The sequence below is a fragment of the Canis aureus genome, chromosome 35 (genome assembly GCF_053574225.1).
Source record: "Canis aureus isolate CA01 chromosome 35, VMU_Caureus_v.1.0, whole genome shotgun sequence".
Classification (NCBI taxonomy): Eukaryota; Metazoa; Chordata; class Mammalia; order Carnivora; family Canidae; genus Canis; species Canis aureus.
The window spans coordinates 18,267,779-18,287,040 of NC_135645.1; the positions used below are offsets into that span (position 1 = coordinate 18,267,779).

Below are 19,262 nucleotides of genomic sequence, written 5' to 3' on the forward strand. Positions count from 1 at the left end.
TCAAACAAGTAATCAAAAATTAGGAAAAAGGCTCCTTTGAAATTGTAGATCTGTATCCAGGAAACAGTCTTGGTGTATTTATACTTTGATATTTAGCTTAACATAGCCAGGGCTGGTGTGTATTTTAAGATTTTTTTTTAGTTTAAACTTCAATAAAAGCTGCCAGTAAAATAAAAGATAATTTGGTTAAGAAACACTCCAAAGAAGTTTCATGACTCTGCATTAGCCCTGAAATTCAAAGCCTCCTATAGGTATAAAGAAGCCAGAATATGAGTTTACAATGAGCATAAATAGCCTCTATTAAATATTCATAAGCTTCAAAATTTCTAGTTTCTTATCCAGATCCATTAGTTGTCCCTTCTTATTATTTGGGGGGATCTTAATCACCTCTCCAGTATGATCACAACGTTACAGACGGCCCTTCTAGAAAAAGCACTAACCTATTCCCTCTTCTCCTTCCACTTCCTAGGAAAATCTAGAACTTGGGAAATAAGGGTATAGCAGGCTTCCAAAGATGAAGGGTGAATTACATCAGAAGAGCTGCTTACAGAAAGAACGAACCCAGGAGGTCAAAAAAAAAAGGCCAAGTGGGTTAGGAAAAGATGACCTGATTTCTACACAAAGACAACAGGGTAATGGAAATGACAGTCACAGAGAGACCTAGATTCTATTCCTGACTTTTTACCTTACTAACTGCAGGACCATGGGTCTCAGTTTCTTCATGTTAAGGTGGAGGCTGGACTAGATTGGCTCTAAAGGAGCCATCAGCCCCCAAATTCTTCTCATTTGCCACACAGCCCAGAATTAGGGTCCCAGCCAGCCTCTAGCCAGTTCCAGAATCTCAAGGCAAGGGAATCCCTTGACAAGGACTGTTAGTTTTTGCTTTTGGTTAGCCTTCAAGTGGTCTCATTTCTTTTCAGTAGTTGCTCTGTTTCCTGTGCGTTCCAGATGAATTAGTTAAAACCCAATAAGAAGCCAAGGGGACGGCTGCAAAGAGACTGGAAAAAGGAGGTAGAGTTAAGGCCTAAGAAAAGACTGGGACTAGGGGAAACCCAGAAACCAGCAGACAAGGAAGAAGGGTGTAGAAGGCAGGCTGGCCAACAGACACCAGCAATCAAGTCCCAGAGCTGGTGTACTGGGAGAGAGAAAAGGAGTGAATCAGGTTGAAGACCAAGTAGAAGTGGCAAAATGTGGGAATACGCTGCAGATTCTCGAAAGTCACTGAAAAGGAGGCAGTGCCACCCCTCTAGATGTCTCCTCTAAAGTAACTGCCAGATCAGGAAGTAATCCTGGGGCCTGCAGATTGTCCACATCTGAAAGTGGGACATAATGAGACCTCGCCAGAATTTGGAAGGGGAGGTAAGAATGAGTCTGCCCCATGCTTTGATGCAGAACATGCTTTTATCCCCAGAACATCCTGTGCTGCCTGGAGGCCAAGACCAACGGCAGCCTTCAGGTCAGCACTCACACAGGACCCTATCCGAAGACAGAAGAATTGGGAGAGACAGGTAAGGCTAAGTTAAAGAAGTGGTTGTCTGGGACGCAATAGCAGATCTGAGTCCAGCAACGTTAGCAAAGCAAAGGAAGGCCTGGTGGTGAGAGAAAATGGAAAAAGCTCAGAGAGAAAAACAGTCTGAAGCTGAGCACCAAGACAGCAAGTCAGTTCCTTTTCCCCCCACTCCCTGCCGAACGAATGGAAATGTGAGAAAAGAAAGACTTTTGTCCTCTAAAAACAAATTAGTCATTTCTCCTTCGGCTTGTAATTGAACACACAAACCTACCCAAGCACTTCGAAACAAGTCCACAGGGCTAGTTTTTATACTCCACGATAATCATAACACACTTGGAGCGTATCATCTGAGAGAGATCATGTGAGCTCACTCCTGGAGCAACACTAGGAATGTGGCAATAAGAGATTGCCTTGTTTTCCAAACCCTGCTCCCAAAATGTGGGGTAAATTTTTTGAGATAGCAGCACTGTGGTTGTACTGAACCCCAGGAGGCCACTAGAGCGCTCCAGAGTCATGAATTCACGTTCCAACTAGGGGAATCAAACTTGCACGGAAATTATTATAGCCAAATCTGGAATCTCATTGCCTTTGGTTGGTCTCTCGAGCTGAAAATGCTGTCAAATGCTGAATGGGACACAGGAAAAAGAATCAAATGAATGAGCCTTATCTAAGACCCCAGGAGACCTTGCTGAAGTTACATGGCAACTATTTTGAACTTGAGAAAAGAGATCAAGGTTAGTCTGAGTGTTATGGATCGTGTTTGAAAATCTAACTATAAACCAGATTTTTTTCTCCTCTGTAATTAGGTTTATATACCGCAAAGGAACTAATCTTCTGAAGATTCTCAGTCTAAGGTTTTGGTTGTTTTGTTTTTTTTCCTTTAAGATATCATTTATAATTGCGACATCTGAGCCAAATAAGGGACTCAGATATGCCTGAAAAATTGAAACTGTAAGAAGCCAATGTGCTTTAGTGGAAAGAGTGCTCGTTTCTTTTCTTCCTGCTTATGTTGGTCAGGCTTCAATTCCTCGTCATGTATTTGGGGGCTAATAAGTCCTCCTGAATTCCCCGAGGCTCTTGCCAAGATTAGTTTCTCAAAAAATATTGTTAAAGCCCTCTAGAAACTATAAAGCAATATTAAGTATTAATTATCATCATCGTTATTATTACAATTAGAAACCACCAGCTTAAGCACGAGCATAGGACATCATAACCTGGTAGAAAAGATAAACACAGTTGCAGAAAATCATGTAGGTTTATCTGAAAATCTAACCTTTATTCTAGGCTGAGAGGCAATCTTTTTTTTGTGATCTGCAAGTTTCAAGAAATGGTTTAGCGATTTTGAATTGTAAAAGCATGGGGGAAAAATGCTTAAAACAGATTATAAGCTTAGCATTTAAACTGCAGATGTGATTACTAAGCACCTAAATATTTCTGATATTTTGGGGAAAAAAATGAATTGCAAGCCAATTATACTCAGGATGGTGTACAGAAAGCATAGTGAACTTGAAGTTATCCCTTTAACGGAAGTCAGGAACAGGAAGCTGAGTGAAATGTCTCAGTGGGAACAACATTTCTAGTATAGACATCAGCTACAAATGATTTCTGTCTAACCTTTGCCCAGGATGGTTTGTACATTTTAACATTGCGATCATGGTTTCGTCCTCTCTCCTTATTTACATATGTTCTCCAAGGTAAAGCTTAAGCCATAGGGGAGAGAGGATGCAGTAAAGGGCCTAGCTAATTTACTAGGTCACCAAGTCACCACCCGAATAAGGAAATATAGGGGATGGTATGGAAATTAAGAGCAAAAAAGATCACTTTAAATCACTGGTAATTTCTGATGCACAAACTCATTCCTTTATTCCTGGCCACATGAAATGAATATGCACTCTACACCTAAAGACGAGCAGTTTTCAGCACATATTCTTCAAAGTTTGTAACATATGCATATACATTACTAATATATAATATAATTAACATCACCAGTAATAATAACTCTATTCCCACTAAACCCTTGGGATAGCCTAGAAGACTTGAAATTGATTTACTTTTCTGCCCCCTAAAGGGCAAAATTAGGGCTGCAGAATAAGGTTACTTCCAGCATCACCCCACCCACTCAACAAATCATGATACTAAGAGCAAGTGTGAGAGGGGAAATGACATTTGAGGCTGCTGTCTTACTACTCCCCACCATTCACCCCATCCCTCAACACACACATCACACGTTCACTTAGTACACGTGTGGAGAGTGAACCTGGTGAGGTTAAACACAATTTGTCCCACTGTAAACTGCTCACTGGTGGCAGATCTGAGACTGACACCCAGGTCTCCTGATTCCTTCTTTCTACCTCACTGCATATGCGATGATACCATGTTCTACATGAGACAGGGTTTCTGTTGTTTAAAAAACAAAACATTTAGAACAGTATCAATTCAGATAAAGAGTAAATATGGTCTTAAGTGCCTCTTTGATTCCTGATTGCTCATCAGTGCCTTACACTTAACAAGTCTGTGCAAAATATATCTTTAAAATACACAAGAGCTAATATATATATATATATATATATATATATATATATATATATATCTCACATTTTGGATGTTAGCATTTAATGCTGAGAACAGCACAACAATTCAGATTTGGCTTTGCCAGCTAACAGCAGAAACAGTCCTCTGGAGAGGTTCTGAATGTGAAGTAACAGGCTAGAAAACAGATATACTGCTGGCATTTTTTGTAAAAGTGCAATGACATAAAAACAGACATCTGGCTCGTTGTGAGCAGTGCCTACCAAATAAAAACAATTTCATGTTTGCTATAAACTCAAGTTTGAGTATTTTTTGATGAATATCTAACTCATGAGTATTTCGGATAAATGACTTGGGCCAAATGTGCATTTTAAATTTTGTCTCCCTTTCAGGAAAAGAACAAAGGTGTATTTGGGAAGCAAGAGACATGGTCTTCTTCAATACGTTCCCCTTTTGGGTTGTAAGTAAATCAAAGGGATTGGACTCAATGACTTTTAAGATTGCTTCTAGTTTTCAAATGAAGCAACTGCTAATTAAGGACTATAAAAACGTTCAGCTTAGGGTGCCTGGGTAGCTCAGTCAGTTAAGCATCCAACTCTTGGTTTTGGCTCAGGTCATGGTTTCCTGGTTGTGGGATCAAGCTCCACATGGGACTCCGAGCTCAGTGTGGAGTCTGTTTCAGATTCTCTCTCCCTCTCCCTCTACTCCTCCCACCTCATGTGCATAGACGTACTCTCTCTAAAATAAACAAATAAAATCCTCAAAAAACAGTTCAGCTCCTTAAAAATAGTTATGATGGAAAATAAAAAAAAGAGAAATCAGTGGTAAGAGGACAACCCTTTAAATGTCACAGAAATAATGAGCACTCACTGGAGGGTTCAATATTTAACAGAAATTAGGTAGACATCACAAACAAATATGGCTGTAGGAAATTGTGAAGTAAAACCTGCACCTAGGACCCGTAACATTATGCTAGTCAATATGGAACTTCTTCCTGGTTATCCATAAGCCTCTGCAGCATTCCATCTGAACGTATTTAGAGGTACTGGGAGGTGTGCTGAGGGAAAGCTCATGAGAGGAACACTGCTGACATGCCCATGCCCAACCAACCAACCAACCAGGAGAGCTCCAGGCTGGCTCTCTTCTGCCTCCCATAAGCATCTGCCTGCAACATGAATGCAATATTTTTAGTTATAAGTTTGTCAAAGGTTATAAGTGCTCCTCTGACAAATTAAGCTCCATACGACACACTGCCTGACCCTTAGCAGGGTAAAAAAAATCTGTCAGTTTTGATTTGGAAATTAAAAACAACCAGGGACTCCTGGGTGGCTCGGCGGTTGGGCGTCTGCCTTTGGCTCAGGTCGTGATCCTGGGATCCGGGGTCGAGTCCCACGTTGGGCTCCCCGTGGGGAGTCTCATTCTCCCTCTGCCTATGTCTCTGCCTCTCTCTCTGAGTCTCTCATGAATAAATAAATAAATAAGTCTTTTGAAAAAAAAATAATTAAAAACAACCAAATTATGAGCTCTCAGGTATAGTGCTATTGGGTGAACCTATATAAATTATGCCTTTTTAAGCTTTTCCAACACAGACTACCTGAAATCATACAGAGAATACTGCTGCTTTTACCTTCTGTAGGGTGAATGGCATCCAAGAAGAGTTGCTTGTTTGACCATTTATCCCCACTTCCTAAAAGCAATGACAGAGAAAGAAAGTGAAACTCTATTTCTAGGACAGACACATAACACTAGAAAAAGAAAGCAATACACAAAACAGCTTATATATGAAACATTATCACACAAATGAAGCAGAGTTTTATTTTAACTATTTAATTCTTAAAATGGCATTTGCCAACTAAAATAATCAGGCTATATAGGATATGGATAAAAAGAAACAAATTTGCCTTATATGAAATACACTATTGGATAATTTCTATGACTTTAGTTAAGATAACTGAAGATCAGTTAAAAGGGAATGATAAAAGCTGACATTTTTACCTAAAGGGTGAGGTTTCTCTATTGGAAGGAGGGTAAAAATATTAACATACAAAACAAACCTAAGAGGCTGGAGTGGAGGTGAAAATAAAGCCCAAATTAAGTAAAAGGTTACATACAGGAACATATAGGCACATATATCTACACATGGAAGACAGGTGTATTTAAAGCCTCATTCCAGAAACACAAAAGGCTTCACATCTGGCCATGCAAGTAGGATGGGAATGGGCATCGGATGGATGAGTAGGCTCATAGTAGTCACGACATAACATGCAAGGCGATGCTAAAGAAAGCCCAACTTCCGGGACATGTGGCTGTACTAAATCAGATGGGGAGATTTATCTTTTATGTGAAAGAAGAATAGGAGTCCTGAACTATGAGAAGAAGGAAATCTTCAGATAAGCCCTGAAGAGGTTCAAGGGCCCATCAAAATCATAATAATAAGATAGATGCTCAGAGCGAAGAGTTGGCGGAGGGCAATGCATCTCTATTGCCCTCTGGAAATAAGTTATGTGGCTGAAGGGGGTGGGAAGAGTCTGGCAAATGAAGTAACACAGACTGGGAAAAAAGAGACAGGTTATGACTAAGGAGTGAATCCTCCTAGACAAGAATCCTCAAGGGTCACAGAAAGTACAGAAATGGTAGCACTTTCATACAAACAGGAAAATCCTAAGGTTTCAGGAGGTAGGAAAACATGGTCCTGGTTTGAAGGCTGCCAGACATGAGGAAAAACGAGAATAGTCAAAGAAAATAAGTGTATAAGAGCTCAAGAAGACTAAGTTACACAATGCAGCAAATATGGATGAAAACAAAGCAATTTTAGGATTCATACGGAACTCTGAAAATAGAGACATTACGGGATTTGAGTGGGAATCCAAGTGAAGGAGATCTCTTTGCAATTAGCTGCGGAGTCTGGAAATAATGAATATGCCTGCATTAGGAGCCGATGACACTGAAGCAAGCCAAGGGGAGGAAAAGGCAAAGGCGGTGCACAGAAGCGGTACTCAAAGATGAATTCACAATGGAGGTGGCCAAGAAACCCTGATGGAGGATGGAAGGCACCAATACCTTTTTCCGGAACATTAGGCTTCTCCTTTTTGTGCTTATATTTGCTGACAATTTTGTGGAATAAGTTCTTTTTCTGAGACTGGAAAGGACCTACAGACAATATTAATATAAATATATTTTAAATTTACAGTGTTTCATAAAACAATACTGTGTGTTCCTAAACAGTTACACCCTCCACCCACCTGCGGTACAAGCAAACTGAGTCACAAGATATGTCATCTTGCATAGCTTTACTCATCTAACTACTAGTGCTCAGCGCCCTTCTTTAGGCTTAAATTTAAAACCCAGTTTAATTTTCCTTAGAAAGTGTATTCGGCAGAAGCCCCCGTTAGAATCGGGACTCTCTAAGCAGAAACTGCAGATTGAGTGACCAGAGACAGACCACAACCCATTAACAGCAGGGTAGCTGCAGTCTTTAACAAAGAAGCAATTTTACTTTATTTAGATTCCTCAGTTTTCTTGAAGGAAAGGATGGCAGGAGCATTTCTTCTGAGAAATTTGGTTTTCATAACAAGAATAGCACTTTCAGGACAAAAATTGGCCTGATAGCATCAGAGAGCCTTCTAGCCTTTGCTGAGGTTATTCCAGGAAGAAAACATGCTTTAAAAAAAATAGAAAAATATTTGCCAAAAAAAAAAAAAAAAAAAAAGGGGGGGGGTGGGAAAGGAGAGAAGTCTCAGATTGTATCTTTGTTTTTCTCAGATAAAGAAAACAGAACTAAGATTTTTCAATCACCCAATCAGAAATGCCAACAGCAGCACTGACCTCCCCAAAGCAGGTTTCTTTCTATACTTAGCTGATATTTCTATGTGAAACGGACTCAAATCGTTTTATGTAACTTCTGTTTGTTCATCTGTAAATGCGGATAGTGATAGTGCCTAACTCCAAGAGTTGACATGAGGATTTAAAAAGAGACTCCATAAGCCACCTCTGCTCTAACTACCCTCCTGCCAGTATCTGCATCCACATGCATGCCCTCCTGACCAAGGCAAACTATTTATTTCCTGCCCAAAGTATGCAACTCGCTGGCTTTGATGTTCACATATGTCTGCAACTGTCACTAGCTTTAGAACACTTCCATCACCTCAAAAATAAACCCCATTTCCTTTAGCTATCACCCTTCCCTATTTCTGCATTCCCTCTGTCCCTAAGCAATCACGAATCTACTGTCTCTACCAAGATCTATTATGGAAATCTCATGTAAATGAATCATGGAATGATTTTGTATCTGGAGTCTTTCACTTGCTATTATGTTTGCAAGGCTCATCCATGTTGTAACATGTATTAGCATTTCACTCCTTTTTAAAGTATTTATGATACATTAGTTCGTAAATATTTTCTCACATTCTGTGGACTGTCTTTTTTCTTTATTAATGTCCTATGAAGCACAATAGTTTTAAATTTTGAAAGGGTCAAATCTATTTACTTTGTATTTTGGTGTCATATTAAAGTATCCATGGCCAAATCTGAGGTCATTAAGATTGACCTCTATGGGGGCAGCCCCAATGGCTCAGCAGTTTAGCGTTGCCTTCAGCCCAGGGGGTGATCCCGGAGACCCGGGATCAAGTCCCACGTCAGGCTCCCTGCATGGAGCCTGCTTCTCCCTCTGCCTGTGTCTGTGCCTCTCTCTCTCTCTCTCTCTCTCTGGGTCTCTCATGAATAAATCAATAAAATCTTTTTTTTTTTTTTTTTTTTTTTAAAGATTGACCTCTATGTTTTCCTCATAAAGTTTTATATAGCTTTAGCTTTTACGAAGAGGTCTTTGTTCCATTTCAAGTTAATTTTTGTATATTGTGTGAGGTAAGTTTACAGTCCAAATTCATTCTTTTGTATGTAGTTATTGAGTTGTCCCAGCATCATTTTGAAAATACTATTCTTTTTCCCATTGAGTACTACTGGTTTCCTCATTAAAAAACTGTTGGCCTAATAGGTCTATTTCTGGGTCCTCAATTCTATTCCACTACCTATGTAACTATGTCAGTACCACCCTCTTTTCTTGCCTACTGGTTTCTGTAGCTAGTTTTGAAATTGAAAAAATTATTTTGGCCATTCTGAATCTCTCTCAATTCCATATTAATTAATTTTAGGATCTCTTAATATCTATAAAAGAAAATGTCATTCTAACAGGGATTGGGTTGAATCATAGATTCATTTGAAGGACTGTTTCCACCTTAACAATATTAAGTATTCCAATCCATGAACATGGGATGTTTTTCCATTTCTTATTGATTGTCTTTCTTTCAACAATACTTTGTAGTTTTCAATGTGCTGCACATCTTTATTTATTCCTATGTACTTTACTCTTTTTGATGTTATTATAAATGAATTGCTTTCCTAGATTCACTTTTAGATTGTCATTGAAATTATATGGAGATACAACTGATTTTTCTAAATTTTTTAAAAGATCTTTATTTATTTATTTATTCATAGAGACAGAGAGAGAGAGAGAGAGAGAGAGAGAGAGAGGGGCAGAGACACAGGCAGAGGGAGAAGCAGGCATCAGGCAGAGAGCCTGACGTGGGACTCGATCCAGGGTCTCCAGGATCACGCTCTAGGCTGCAGGCAGTATTAAACCGCTGCGCCACTGGGGCTGCCCCTTAAATTAAATTAAATTTCTAATTTAAATTCTAGTTAGTTGACATACAGTTCAATATTGGTTTCAGGAGCAGAGTTCAGTAGTTCATCATTTACATACAATACCCACTGCTCATCATAACAAGTGCCCTCCCTTAATACCATCATCAATCTATCCCTCCATCAACTCTCCATTTGTTCTCTATGGTTATGAATCTCTTAAGATGTTTCCATCTCTCTCTTTCTCCCATTCTGAATGTTCATCCATTTTGTTTCTTAAATTCCACAAAAGTGAAATCATATGGTATTTGTCTTTATTTGACTTATTTCACTTGGCATAATGTGTATTATGCTAGCTTCACATCATTGCAAATGGCAAAATTTTGTTCTTTTGGATGGCTGAGTAGTATTCTATTGTGTGTATATATTGTACACACACACATGCACACACACACACACACACACACACATACACCACATCTTTAGCCATTCATCAGTCAGTGGGCATTTGGGCTCCTTCCATATTTTGGCTATTGTTGATAATGCTGCTATAAACACTGGGATGCATGTACTTCAATGAATATGTATTTTTGTATCCTTTGGGTAAATACCTAGTAGTGCAATTGCTGGATCATAGGGTAGTTCTATTTTTAGCTTTTTGAGGAACCACCATACGGTTCTCCAGAGTGGCTACACCAACTGGCATTTCCACCAACAGTGCAAGAGGTTCCCCTTTCTCCACATTCCAACTTTTTTGTGTGTCCTACAACCCTGTTGAACTCATTCATTCATTAGTAGTTCTTCTGGGGACACCTTAGGTTCTCTATGTAAAACATCATGTCATCTGTGAATAGAAATAGTTCTACTTCTTCCTTTACTCAATATACATGTCTTTTGTTTCTTTTTCTTGCCTAATTGCCCTGGCTAGAACCTCAACTACAATGTTGAACAAAAGGGCTGGGAGTAGACATCCTTATTTTGTTCCCTACCTTAGGAGCAAGTATTGTCTTTCACTATTAAATACGATGTTGTGGGATTTTTGTAGATGCCCTTTATCAGGTTGAGGAAGTTTCCTTCTACTCTGAGTTTGTTGAATATTCTCATGAAACATGTTCTGTATCTATTAAGAGGATTATGTGAACTTTCTGTTGTTGTTTTATTGATATAGTATAGTACATTAATTGACTTTTTGGATGTTAAACTAACCTTGCGTTCTGGGAGTAAAATCTTGCTTGGTAATGGTATAATTCTTTTTATACATTGCTGGATTTGGTTTGTAGTATTTTGTTAAGGATTTTTATGCCTGTATTTGGAAGAGCTATGACCTCCGGTTTTTCTTGTGATATTTTTGTCTAGTTTTGACATTAGGGTGATAATTGGTTTCATGGAATTAATTAGAAAATATTCCCTCCTCTTCTAATTTTTGAATGAGCTTGTGAAAAATTGATATTAATTCTTCTTTAAATGTTTGATAGAATTTAGCAGTGAAGCCTGGGTCTGTGTCCCCCTACCCCCTTCGGTACTACTGTGATTACTAAATTCAATTTCTGTAGTAGTTATTGTTCTATTCAAACTATTTCTTAAGTCAGTGTTGGTAGTTTGGGCTTTCTAGGAATTATCCATTTCACATAGGTTACCAAATTTATTGATATGTAACTCTGATTATTGATTTGAGATCTTTTTTCTTTCTTGATATATACATTTACAGCTATAAACTCTGGTCTAAGCACTGTCTTAGTTGTGTCCCATAAATTTTGGCATGTTGTATTTTCATATTTATTCATCTCAAAGTATTTTCTGGTTTCCTTATTAATTTCTTCTTGGCCTTATTGGTCATTGAGTATATGTGCTGCCCAAGTGAGCACTAACTTATTGGCTACTTAGAATGTATTCCTTAATCTCCATAATTTTCTGAGTTTCCCAAACATTTTCCTGCTGTTCATTTTTAACTTTATTCCACTACGATCAGAAAATATAATTTGAACTACTTCAATCCTTTTAAATGTTTTGGTTTATTTTACGGCCTAGTGTATAGTGAGTGCATTCTAGAGACTGTTCTAATGTGCACTTGAGAAGAATGTATATTCTACAATTGATGGGTGGAGTGTTTAATATAAAGGCAAAGCTTGGAAATATTGGTCTGCTTCCAGACAACTGCAATAAAGCAAACATTGTAATGAAGTGAAACAAATGAATGTTTTGGTTTTCCAGTGCATATAAAAGTTATGTTTACACTATACCATAGTCTATTAGGTGTCCAATAACATTAGGTAGGTCTACCAAAAAATGTACATACTCTAATGAAAAAATACTTTATTGCTAAAAAATGCTAACCATGGGACACTTGGGTGGTTCAGTTGGTTGAGCATCTGACTCTTGATTTCGGCTCAGGTAATGATCTCAGGATGGTGAGACTGAGCCCTGCATCGGGCTCCACACTGAGCTTATTATCTGCTTAAGAGTCTCTCTTTCCTTCTGCCCCTTCCTCCACTCTCCCTCTCTCTAAATAATAAAGATAGAATCTTTTAAAAAATGCTATTTTATCTGAGTTGTAATCACTGATCACAGATGACCAAAGTATGACACAGAGACACCAAGTGAGTAAATGTTGGAATGGTGATAGCCTTGCTTGACAGAGGATTGATATGGACCTTCAATTTGTAAACAACACTATATCTGCTAAGTGCGATAAAATGAGGTACACACCTATGTCTGTCAGGTCTAGTGCTCAAGTTCAAGTCTTCTCTTTTCTTGTTGATCTTTTGCCTAGTTGTTTCATCAAACTTTTTTTTTCCATAGAACTTCTCATCTTCTAACGCATTATATATGCTTTGCTTAGTGTTTAGGCTTGTTTATAGTCTGGTACTCCTGTCATAATGTAACCACCATGGCAGCAGGGTTCTCTGTTTTCATTCACAAATATATTCTATATGCTAGAATGGTGTTTAGCAGAGGATTGGTTCTGAATAGTATTTGTTGGATGAACAAACAAAGCTCTTAAACCATTGGTTGGCACAAAGTAAGAGCTCAAGGAATGACAGCTGTCACTATTATTACTGATAACAGAAAGTTGTGCAAGTGTTTTTTGATGACTATATCACGCCGTCCTTTTAAATAATGAAAAATAAATACTTCTGGATTAGCTGGTGGTAGTTTGAAATAGAAATAGAAAATGTCTTGATTTTTTTTTTTTCAGAAAAAGAGCAACGAGGGAAAGAAAATAAATTTAACAAATACAAAAATATATATCATGTGTACATACTACATTAATGTTACAGGTATTCTTTATAATCTATTTGCAGTCACTGCCTCCTACGTGTTTTATATAACCTGGAAACTCAGGGCTGGTGCACCAGAATGATACACAGGCATTCACAGGAAACAAAAGTGGAAGAATGCAGAAAAACAATTCTGAGACCTCTTAGGGACCATAAGGATGGATGAAATAGGTTAGGAAAGAAGAAAAGGATACATATTTTCAGACCCAACCATACTCAGCGAAATCTGAAAAGTACAATTTAAGGACAAAGCTAAAGATAGAGGTTGTCAATTTTAACATGAGAAAAGAACATCCAGAGTGATTTAGTACATAGAGGAGCTTCTGTAAACTTTTATTTTTAAACTTCCTTGCTCCTAGCCATCCCCCAAACTATAGCTATAAAACAAAACTTCAGATAAAAAAGAAATTGACAAACTTGAAGGAGTAATAGATAAGATATAATTGCAGTCACTGAGAAGTGCAATTTCAGAGTCAAGAAATGAACAATCTGACTTCTGCTCACTATTATGGTACATACATGTGACATTTTGTCTACAGGAAATAGTAAAAAATTTGTAATAAATAGCAAATACAAGGACCTTTACTACCATTTTTTCCTTTAATTATATTAATGCAGAAACATACATGGAGGGAAAAAGAAGGTAGGAAGAGAAAAGCGGGGAAGAGATTTAGAAGGAATTGTTCAGAAAGCCAAAAAAAAAAAAAAAAAAAATTGCAAACAAGGGCACCTGGCTGGCTCACTTGGTAGAGCTTGCAACTTCTGATCTTGGGGTTTTGAGTTACAGCCCCACGTCAGGGATAGAGATTATCTTTAAAAAAATTCCAATAGTTGTTCACTAAACTTCTAACGTCATGTTCCAATTCCATCTCTTTCCTTCATCTCCCTACCAAATTTCTTGAAAGAGTTTTTCTACGTCCTTATTACAAAAATCACTTGCTGCTGGTAAGTAAACTAGCTTAGGACTGCCTCAACTTTAGGGCCTCTACTTTATGGGATGGCCTGTACTGTGATGATATATCCATCTCCTTTGCACCCAACTTCACAGCTGGGTAGAAAATATAAAACCCCATTTTGAGAGGATAAGAGGGGTGCCACAAAGACATGAACAGTAACCTTTCTAAAACATCAATGCTGTTTCTGGGTTGCTAAAGAATGGACATTTTGGGGGTACAGAGCTGTAGTGTGACCCAGGAGCCACATCAGTATTAGCCTGGTATGATACTTTTTTCAAGGTCAGCAGGTAAGGTGAATGAAGTCTGAGCCCTGTTCTTTGGAACTGTGGTAGGGAACAAATGTTACACATGACTCGAGTGGTGGTGGCTTATGCCCAGGTTCTAAGGTTTTCTGTTTCTAAGCTACAAAGAGAGCATAAGTTTTATTTTAAAACTAGGCTGTCATTTTTGTAATAGACACATAAATAATAAATAACCAAAGAAACAATAAATTCCCTCGTGATAATTTATAGCAAAGTGCTGCTGGGCATGTGGATCTGCTGACTTGAACAAGTCTCAGTAAACCAGCCCCAATCAAGTTTAGATTCACTTGAGGGGTAGGAACTACCTCATCGGGCTGGACATGAATGCCTTGTTAAGGAACTCAGGGTTACATTACACCACGTTCCTGAAAATATCTGGTGGCAATGAAGTTGCTCCAACAGTTAACAGGGCAAATACAGAGTTCTGCTTGAACTGGCAGCTATCACTTCCTGATACAAAGGGCTGGGCTGGCTGACATCAGCTCTTTGTTCTCTCCAACTAAGAGTATCCTCAGAGTGGCTCAGTCCCACACAGGGGGGATTCTGTTTCCCAAGCTTTAATTTTGTAAACCTGCTTCTCTTATTACCATTGTGATTTTTTACAATCCCAAATCCTTAAATCACTGGGAATTCCAATCTTAAAATATAAGCATGAATTGCAAGAAAAATGAGGAGCAACAGCATGTTTGATAATAGGCTAAGGAACAATGTGAGAAGTCTGAAGACCTACAGAAGGAGAAGTGAAGTCAAAGGTCAAGCGGGGACATAATTTAAACACTCCAAGTTGAACTCAATTAACTTTTTCTTCATGACCCTACTTTGTCTGAAAATTACTATTCTGTAGAGCACTCTGACTTCTGATACTTTTATACAAAGTGCCTCATACATTAACAATATACTTAAAGTAATGTGTCAAAACCTATCTCTTAAGTTACAATTAAATTTAGACTATTAATTTAAAGCCTTCATTTGAATATATACAAGTAACTATAAGAGATACGCCAGAAAACACTGCAGGCACAAGCTGTCTCAGCTGAGCTGCACCAGAAGTCAGATGGATTAAAATTTACTAGGTAATCTGTTGTTAGAAGCAGAAGGGAATTCTTTTCCTAAGTCATTGTACTCTACCTACTATAATGTAGCCTGAGCCCAGTCAGAGCAAGGTGGCATCTAGTTACTTTCATCCATTTTTGCTGTAGAACTTTTGACAAGACCCATCATATACATGAGGGACAGGGCAGAGAGAGTGGAGGGGACAGTGGACAAGAGGAAGAAACTCCTTGGAAATACAGATATAAATAAGGAGGCCACTGGGGAAGCAGAAGTGTAAACCCAAGGAGATACTATGTTGTTGAGATTACAGAATTCTAGATAGCATTTCAGAAAAATTCTATACATTTTATATAAGCTGGAGTAGCTAAAATAAGTATGTAGTATAAGGCAGGGGAAAAATATAATAACTGTTGAATGATAAACACAATCGAGAAAATATAGACAAAATAACAAATTGTTGGTGGAGAAATGAGGTTTCCTATGGACACATGCTCTTTGACTAATAAACTGATGATCTCATACAGAGTTTTTGCTTTGAACGATTCATTATGCAAAGGTGCAAAGAGTCTAGAGTCTAAGAAAACAATCTTCTCTATCCTCCAAAGATCAGGCAATTATAGCACAGCTGGTATGATAATTTCATTAATAACTTGTAGGATAGTACACTGGTGCTGCTAATGCCAAATTACAATTAGTTACAAATCCTATTTCTTTAGTTTGCTAAATAGAGAATATATTATTTAGTTTTGCTTTAACTGCCTTTTGCTCCATGAGTCAGAATGCAGAATAAAATCCAAAGTCTTGAAAGACTTCCTATCTACGTAATTACTGATATACTGTAAGGAACCAGTGACTTTGTGGCTTGAGAGGCATAACAGAAGAGTTAAGATCATACTGTATGAAGTATAATCCAAAGCTCCAAAAAGCTATTTCACATCAAAAGAAATACTGTTAATCTCAGATGGGAGAGGAAAAACATATAACAGATAACTAAGACCCAAGAGAAGGCCTCATGAAAATAGATCCTAACTCAGGGTTTTTATAGCTTTTTCAAAAATAAATCTATTGTTACATTCCCTGATAGATAATTTGGCCAACTTCAGGGCTTTGAAATGAATGTCTCAAACTACCAGGAGTAGAAGAAGAGAATACATCCTGTACATCAATCAATTAAGTTCCATTTTATTGGCTTGTCAGGTATTTATCAGCAACTTTAAATCCAAGAATTATGGGACCTCAAGATGCCTGGCATCTTTGGGCTCCCAGACTACTCTGCCTATTTCTAGATGTCTCTAGGGCACAAAGACTGTCATTTCATTTGGTAATCCATTACAGTGCTCAGCTACCTACCTGTCAACAAGGCTACTTTATTTCCTTCCTACTTATCTTGGAAGATCTCAATACAACCCTATTTTATTTTCCCAGATGAGCAAACTTGGTGATGCAACATTTCTTTTTTAGTTCTTTATTCACTAGACTTGTTTTTATTGACCACAGAGGCAAACCCAGCTAATTCTGAAATCACGTTTACATTCCTCTCTGCCTTTAATCACGAAGGGGGAATTTTCTTCAGCCATACAGATCTATCTTGAGATACAGACGTCAAGTGACTCACCTCAGTTCTGTCAACTGCAGTGTGTGCAAAGGCGGTTTTAGGTTTGAGGGAGAAAGGTTTAACTTTCTTCAAAGAAACCATTATTTTTCCTAGACCTTATATAGTCCTTAAATACATGAAATTGTATCTGCTCATTAATACTTATCTCTGATCATTAATCCATGAATGCCAGGATTTAGCAAGATTTATATAAGGAGACATATCATATTGTATCTCCACCCATCCATCTAAAATACACCAAAAAAGGGGAATTTATCGGATTTGACATGAAACAGGCAACAGGCAGCCACTTCTGCAGGGTGATTAAAAAACTCTTCCAACAAATTTTACAAGCAACAAAAACTTGGCCACACCAGTTCCTCATCTCTCCATTTACTATCCTTATAGGAGACTAAGAGAATGAAGTCTTTCACTTCTGTATGGAAAACTAGAGGTACATTTCCTCACCAATCTTTAGATCTAAGCAAAATCAGAAGACAGGTTTCTCAACATGAGCAATGCCATCATTTTCGGCAAAACAGTCCTTTACTGTGCTTGAATGTCCTCTGAGCAGGCTACGATGCAGAACCCAAGTCCCCACCCCACGTGTAACGGGGGTCTCACACTCACTCTTTAAAACTCCTCCTTGAACTACAGTGTTGCTCTTGATGAATGCTGATACCCACCCAACTCATGCTGATAATGGTAAATGCCTCCCAGATATCCACAGGAAGACTCTCTGATATTCTTCAAAATGAATATGCTCAAATAGTATTTTGTTAAACTTAGCAAAACCAATTTCAGTGTACTGCTAGAGTAATATTTGCATTGGGCTTTATTTTCATTTGGTTCATACAGCTGGTAAGGAATAGAGTTTTCATCTTAGGCATATAGAACGATCTCAGGGTCTCCAGAGTCAGACCCGTCACAGATGTTGAACAGAAGGAATAGGCTCGGCCAGCAGTTTCTGCTCAAGAAAAGCTCCACATCTCCAAGTTAGGATTCTGGAGAGCGGAAAGTCCAAGACAATGTGTAACACTGTCAACACAGCCACATCTGTGAGGCCAAATGTGCACGCTGAGATGGCAGAGAGCAGAGGCTGAGGAGGATAAGGAGGGAAGAAGGAAGCGAGAAGTGAGCGAGGAAGCATAGTCATCCCGGGGAGCAAGCTAAAATTCCAACTGGCTACTGCCTCACTGCCTCCATCTAAATCCAGTTACGTATCTAAATGGAGTGGCAAAAGCGCAGAGCAGCACTGAGATGCCCGGCCTCACGGCAGGAGGCATAGCACACATCTAACCTTTGCTGGTTTTAGTCGGTTCGGAGGACATGTTTCCAGTCTTCTTCTTTTTCCTTGGGACAGTTACGCATTTCCGGTCAAATGTAACAGGACTATATTGAGGAAGGCTGTTGAATTTTTTTTCAAATTCTTCATCCAGCTTTGCTGAGCTAATAAGAGAAGGGTCATAGAATCGATCAGCACATGACATAAACATTTAAGCAGAAAATAATACAAGATAGATTTTAAGATATTCCATTTGAAAACAGGGTCCCCGAGAATTAGGGCACTATTGATAGATTCTGTGCAAGGACAAAAAACATCTGAGAAGATTTATCAGCACAGTTTTCGCAATCAATTCACATGGAAGCTTATCTTACTGCCCTTAGAAAAGCAAAAACATGATTTAAAATAAAAGAATATTTTTGAAGTTTTCTCCACTGGCATGGACATTTCTCATGAAGTTCAATACAAGGCATATTCCATCCAGACAAGTTTTCATTCTAAAGATTCATATTTATGTATCTATATTGGCAAGCTTATTGGTAATACAGTATATACCAGTACTTTTATAAGATTTGCTTTTTAAAAACATATTTATTGACTAGTACTTGATTAGAACATACCCAACACACAAAGAAAGCACAAACAAAAATTCTGTGTATCAGAAAAATTCTGGAGAGTTGACCAGGATGATGATAAAGCACTCAACAGCAAGGAAAGCCAGTTTTCAATGAACACACTGGCAGAGAGGCAGCTACGCTTTAAGGCAAACCATGGATGAGTTCAGAAATGGCACCAGCAAAGTTGGGAAATCCTCAGGCTGCTTCTGACTGTCTCTAAGGCCTCCACCCAGCCATGGCAGCATGCCTCCTGGATCCTTTCACTTGCTCAGACTTATTAACTAAGATGAAACCCAAACAGATGGGAGAAACTACAGCAGAATGGCTGTGGATGCAAAATGGAAGGCATTCTGGGAAGAGAGCAGCTTTGAGTTAGCTTATAAGAAGCTAATAGCTAATGTGTCAGGCTGCTGCTTAGGGCATATACTTGAGGTCTGTCCACCTAAAACTATTAAGAGTTGGGCAGCAGAGACAAGACAGTCTGAGGACCATCAGAATGGTCAA

The 19,262-nt window shown here is 38.4% G+C and overlaps 1 protein-coding gene across 9 annotated transcripts in view; it reads right to left on the bottom strand.

Annotated features, from left to right (window-relative positions):
• BBX (BBX high mobility group box domain containing) overlaps window positions 1–19,262 on the bottom strand; it is a 268,097-nt gene that overhangs the window by 12,229 nt on the left and 236,606 nt on the right. For 7 of the 9 annotated variants that reach the window (XM_077883898.1, XM_077883897.1, XM_077883892.1 and 4 more), the window contains 3 exons: window positions 18,157–18,305; window positions 7,100–7,189; window positions 5,667–5,726 (listed from right to left, as the gene is read on the bottom strand). In XM_077883898.1, the coding sequence (XP_077740024.1) occupies window positions 5,667–5,726; window positions 7,100–7,189; window positions 18,157–18,305 (299 nt within the window). The remainder of the gene's footprint in view (window positions 1–5,666; window positions 5,727–7,099; window positions 7,190–18,156; window positions 18,306–19,262) is intronic. The other 2 variants (XM_077883899.1, XM_077883900.1) reach the window with 2 other exon arrangements.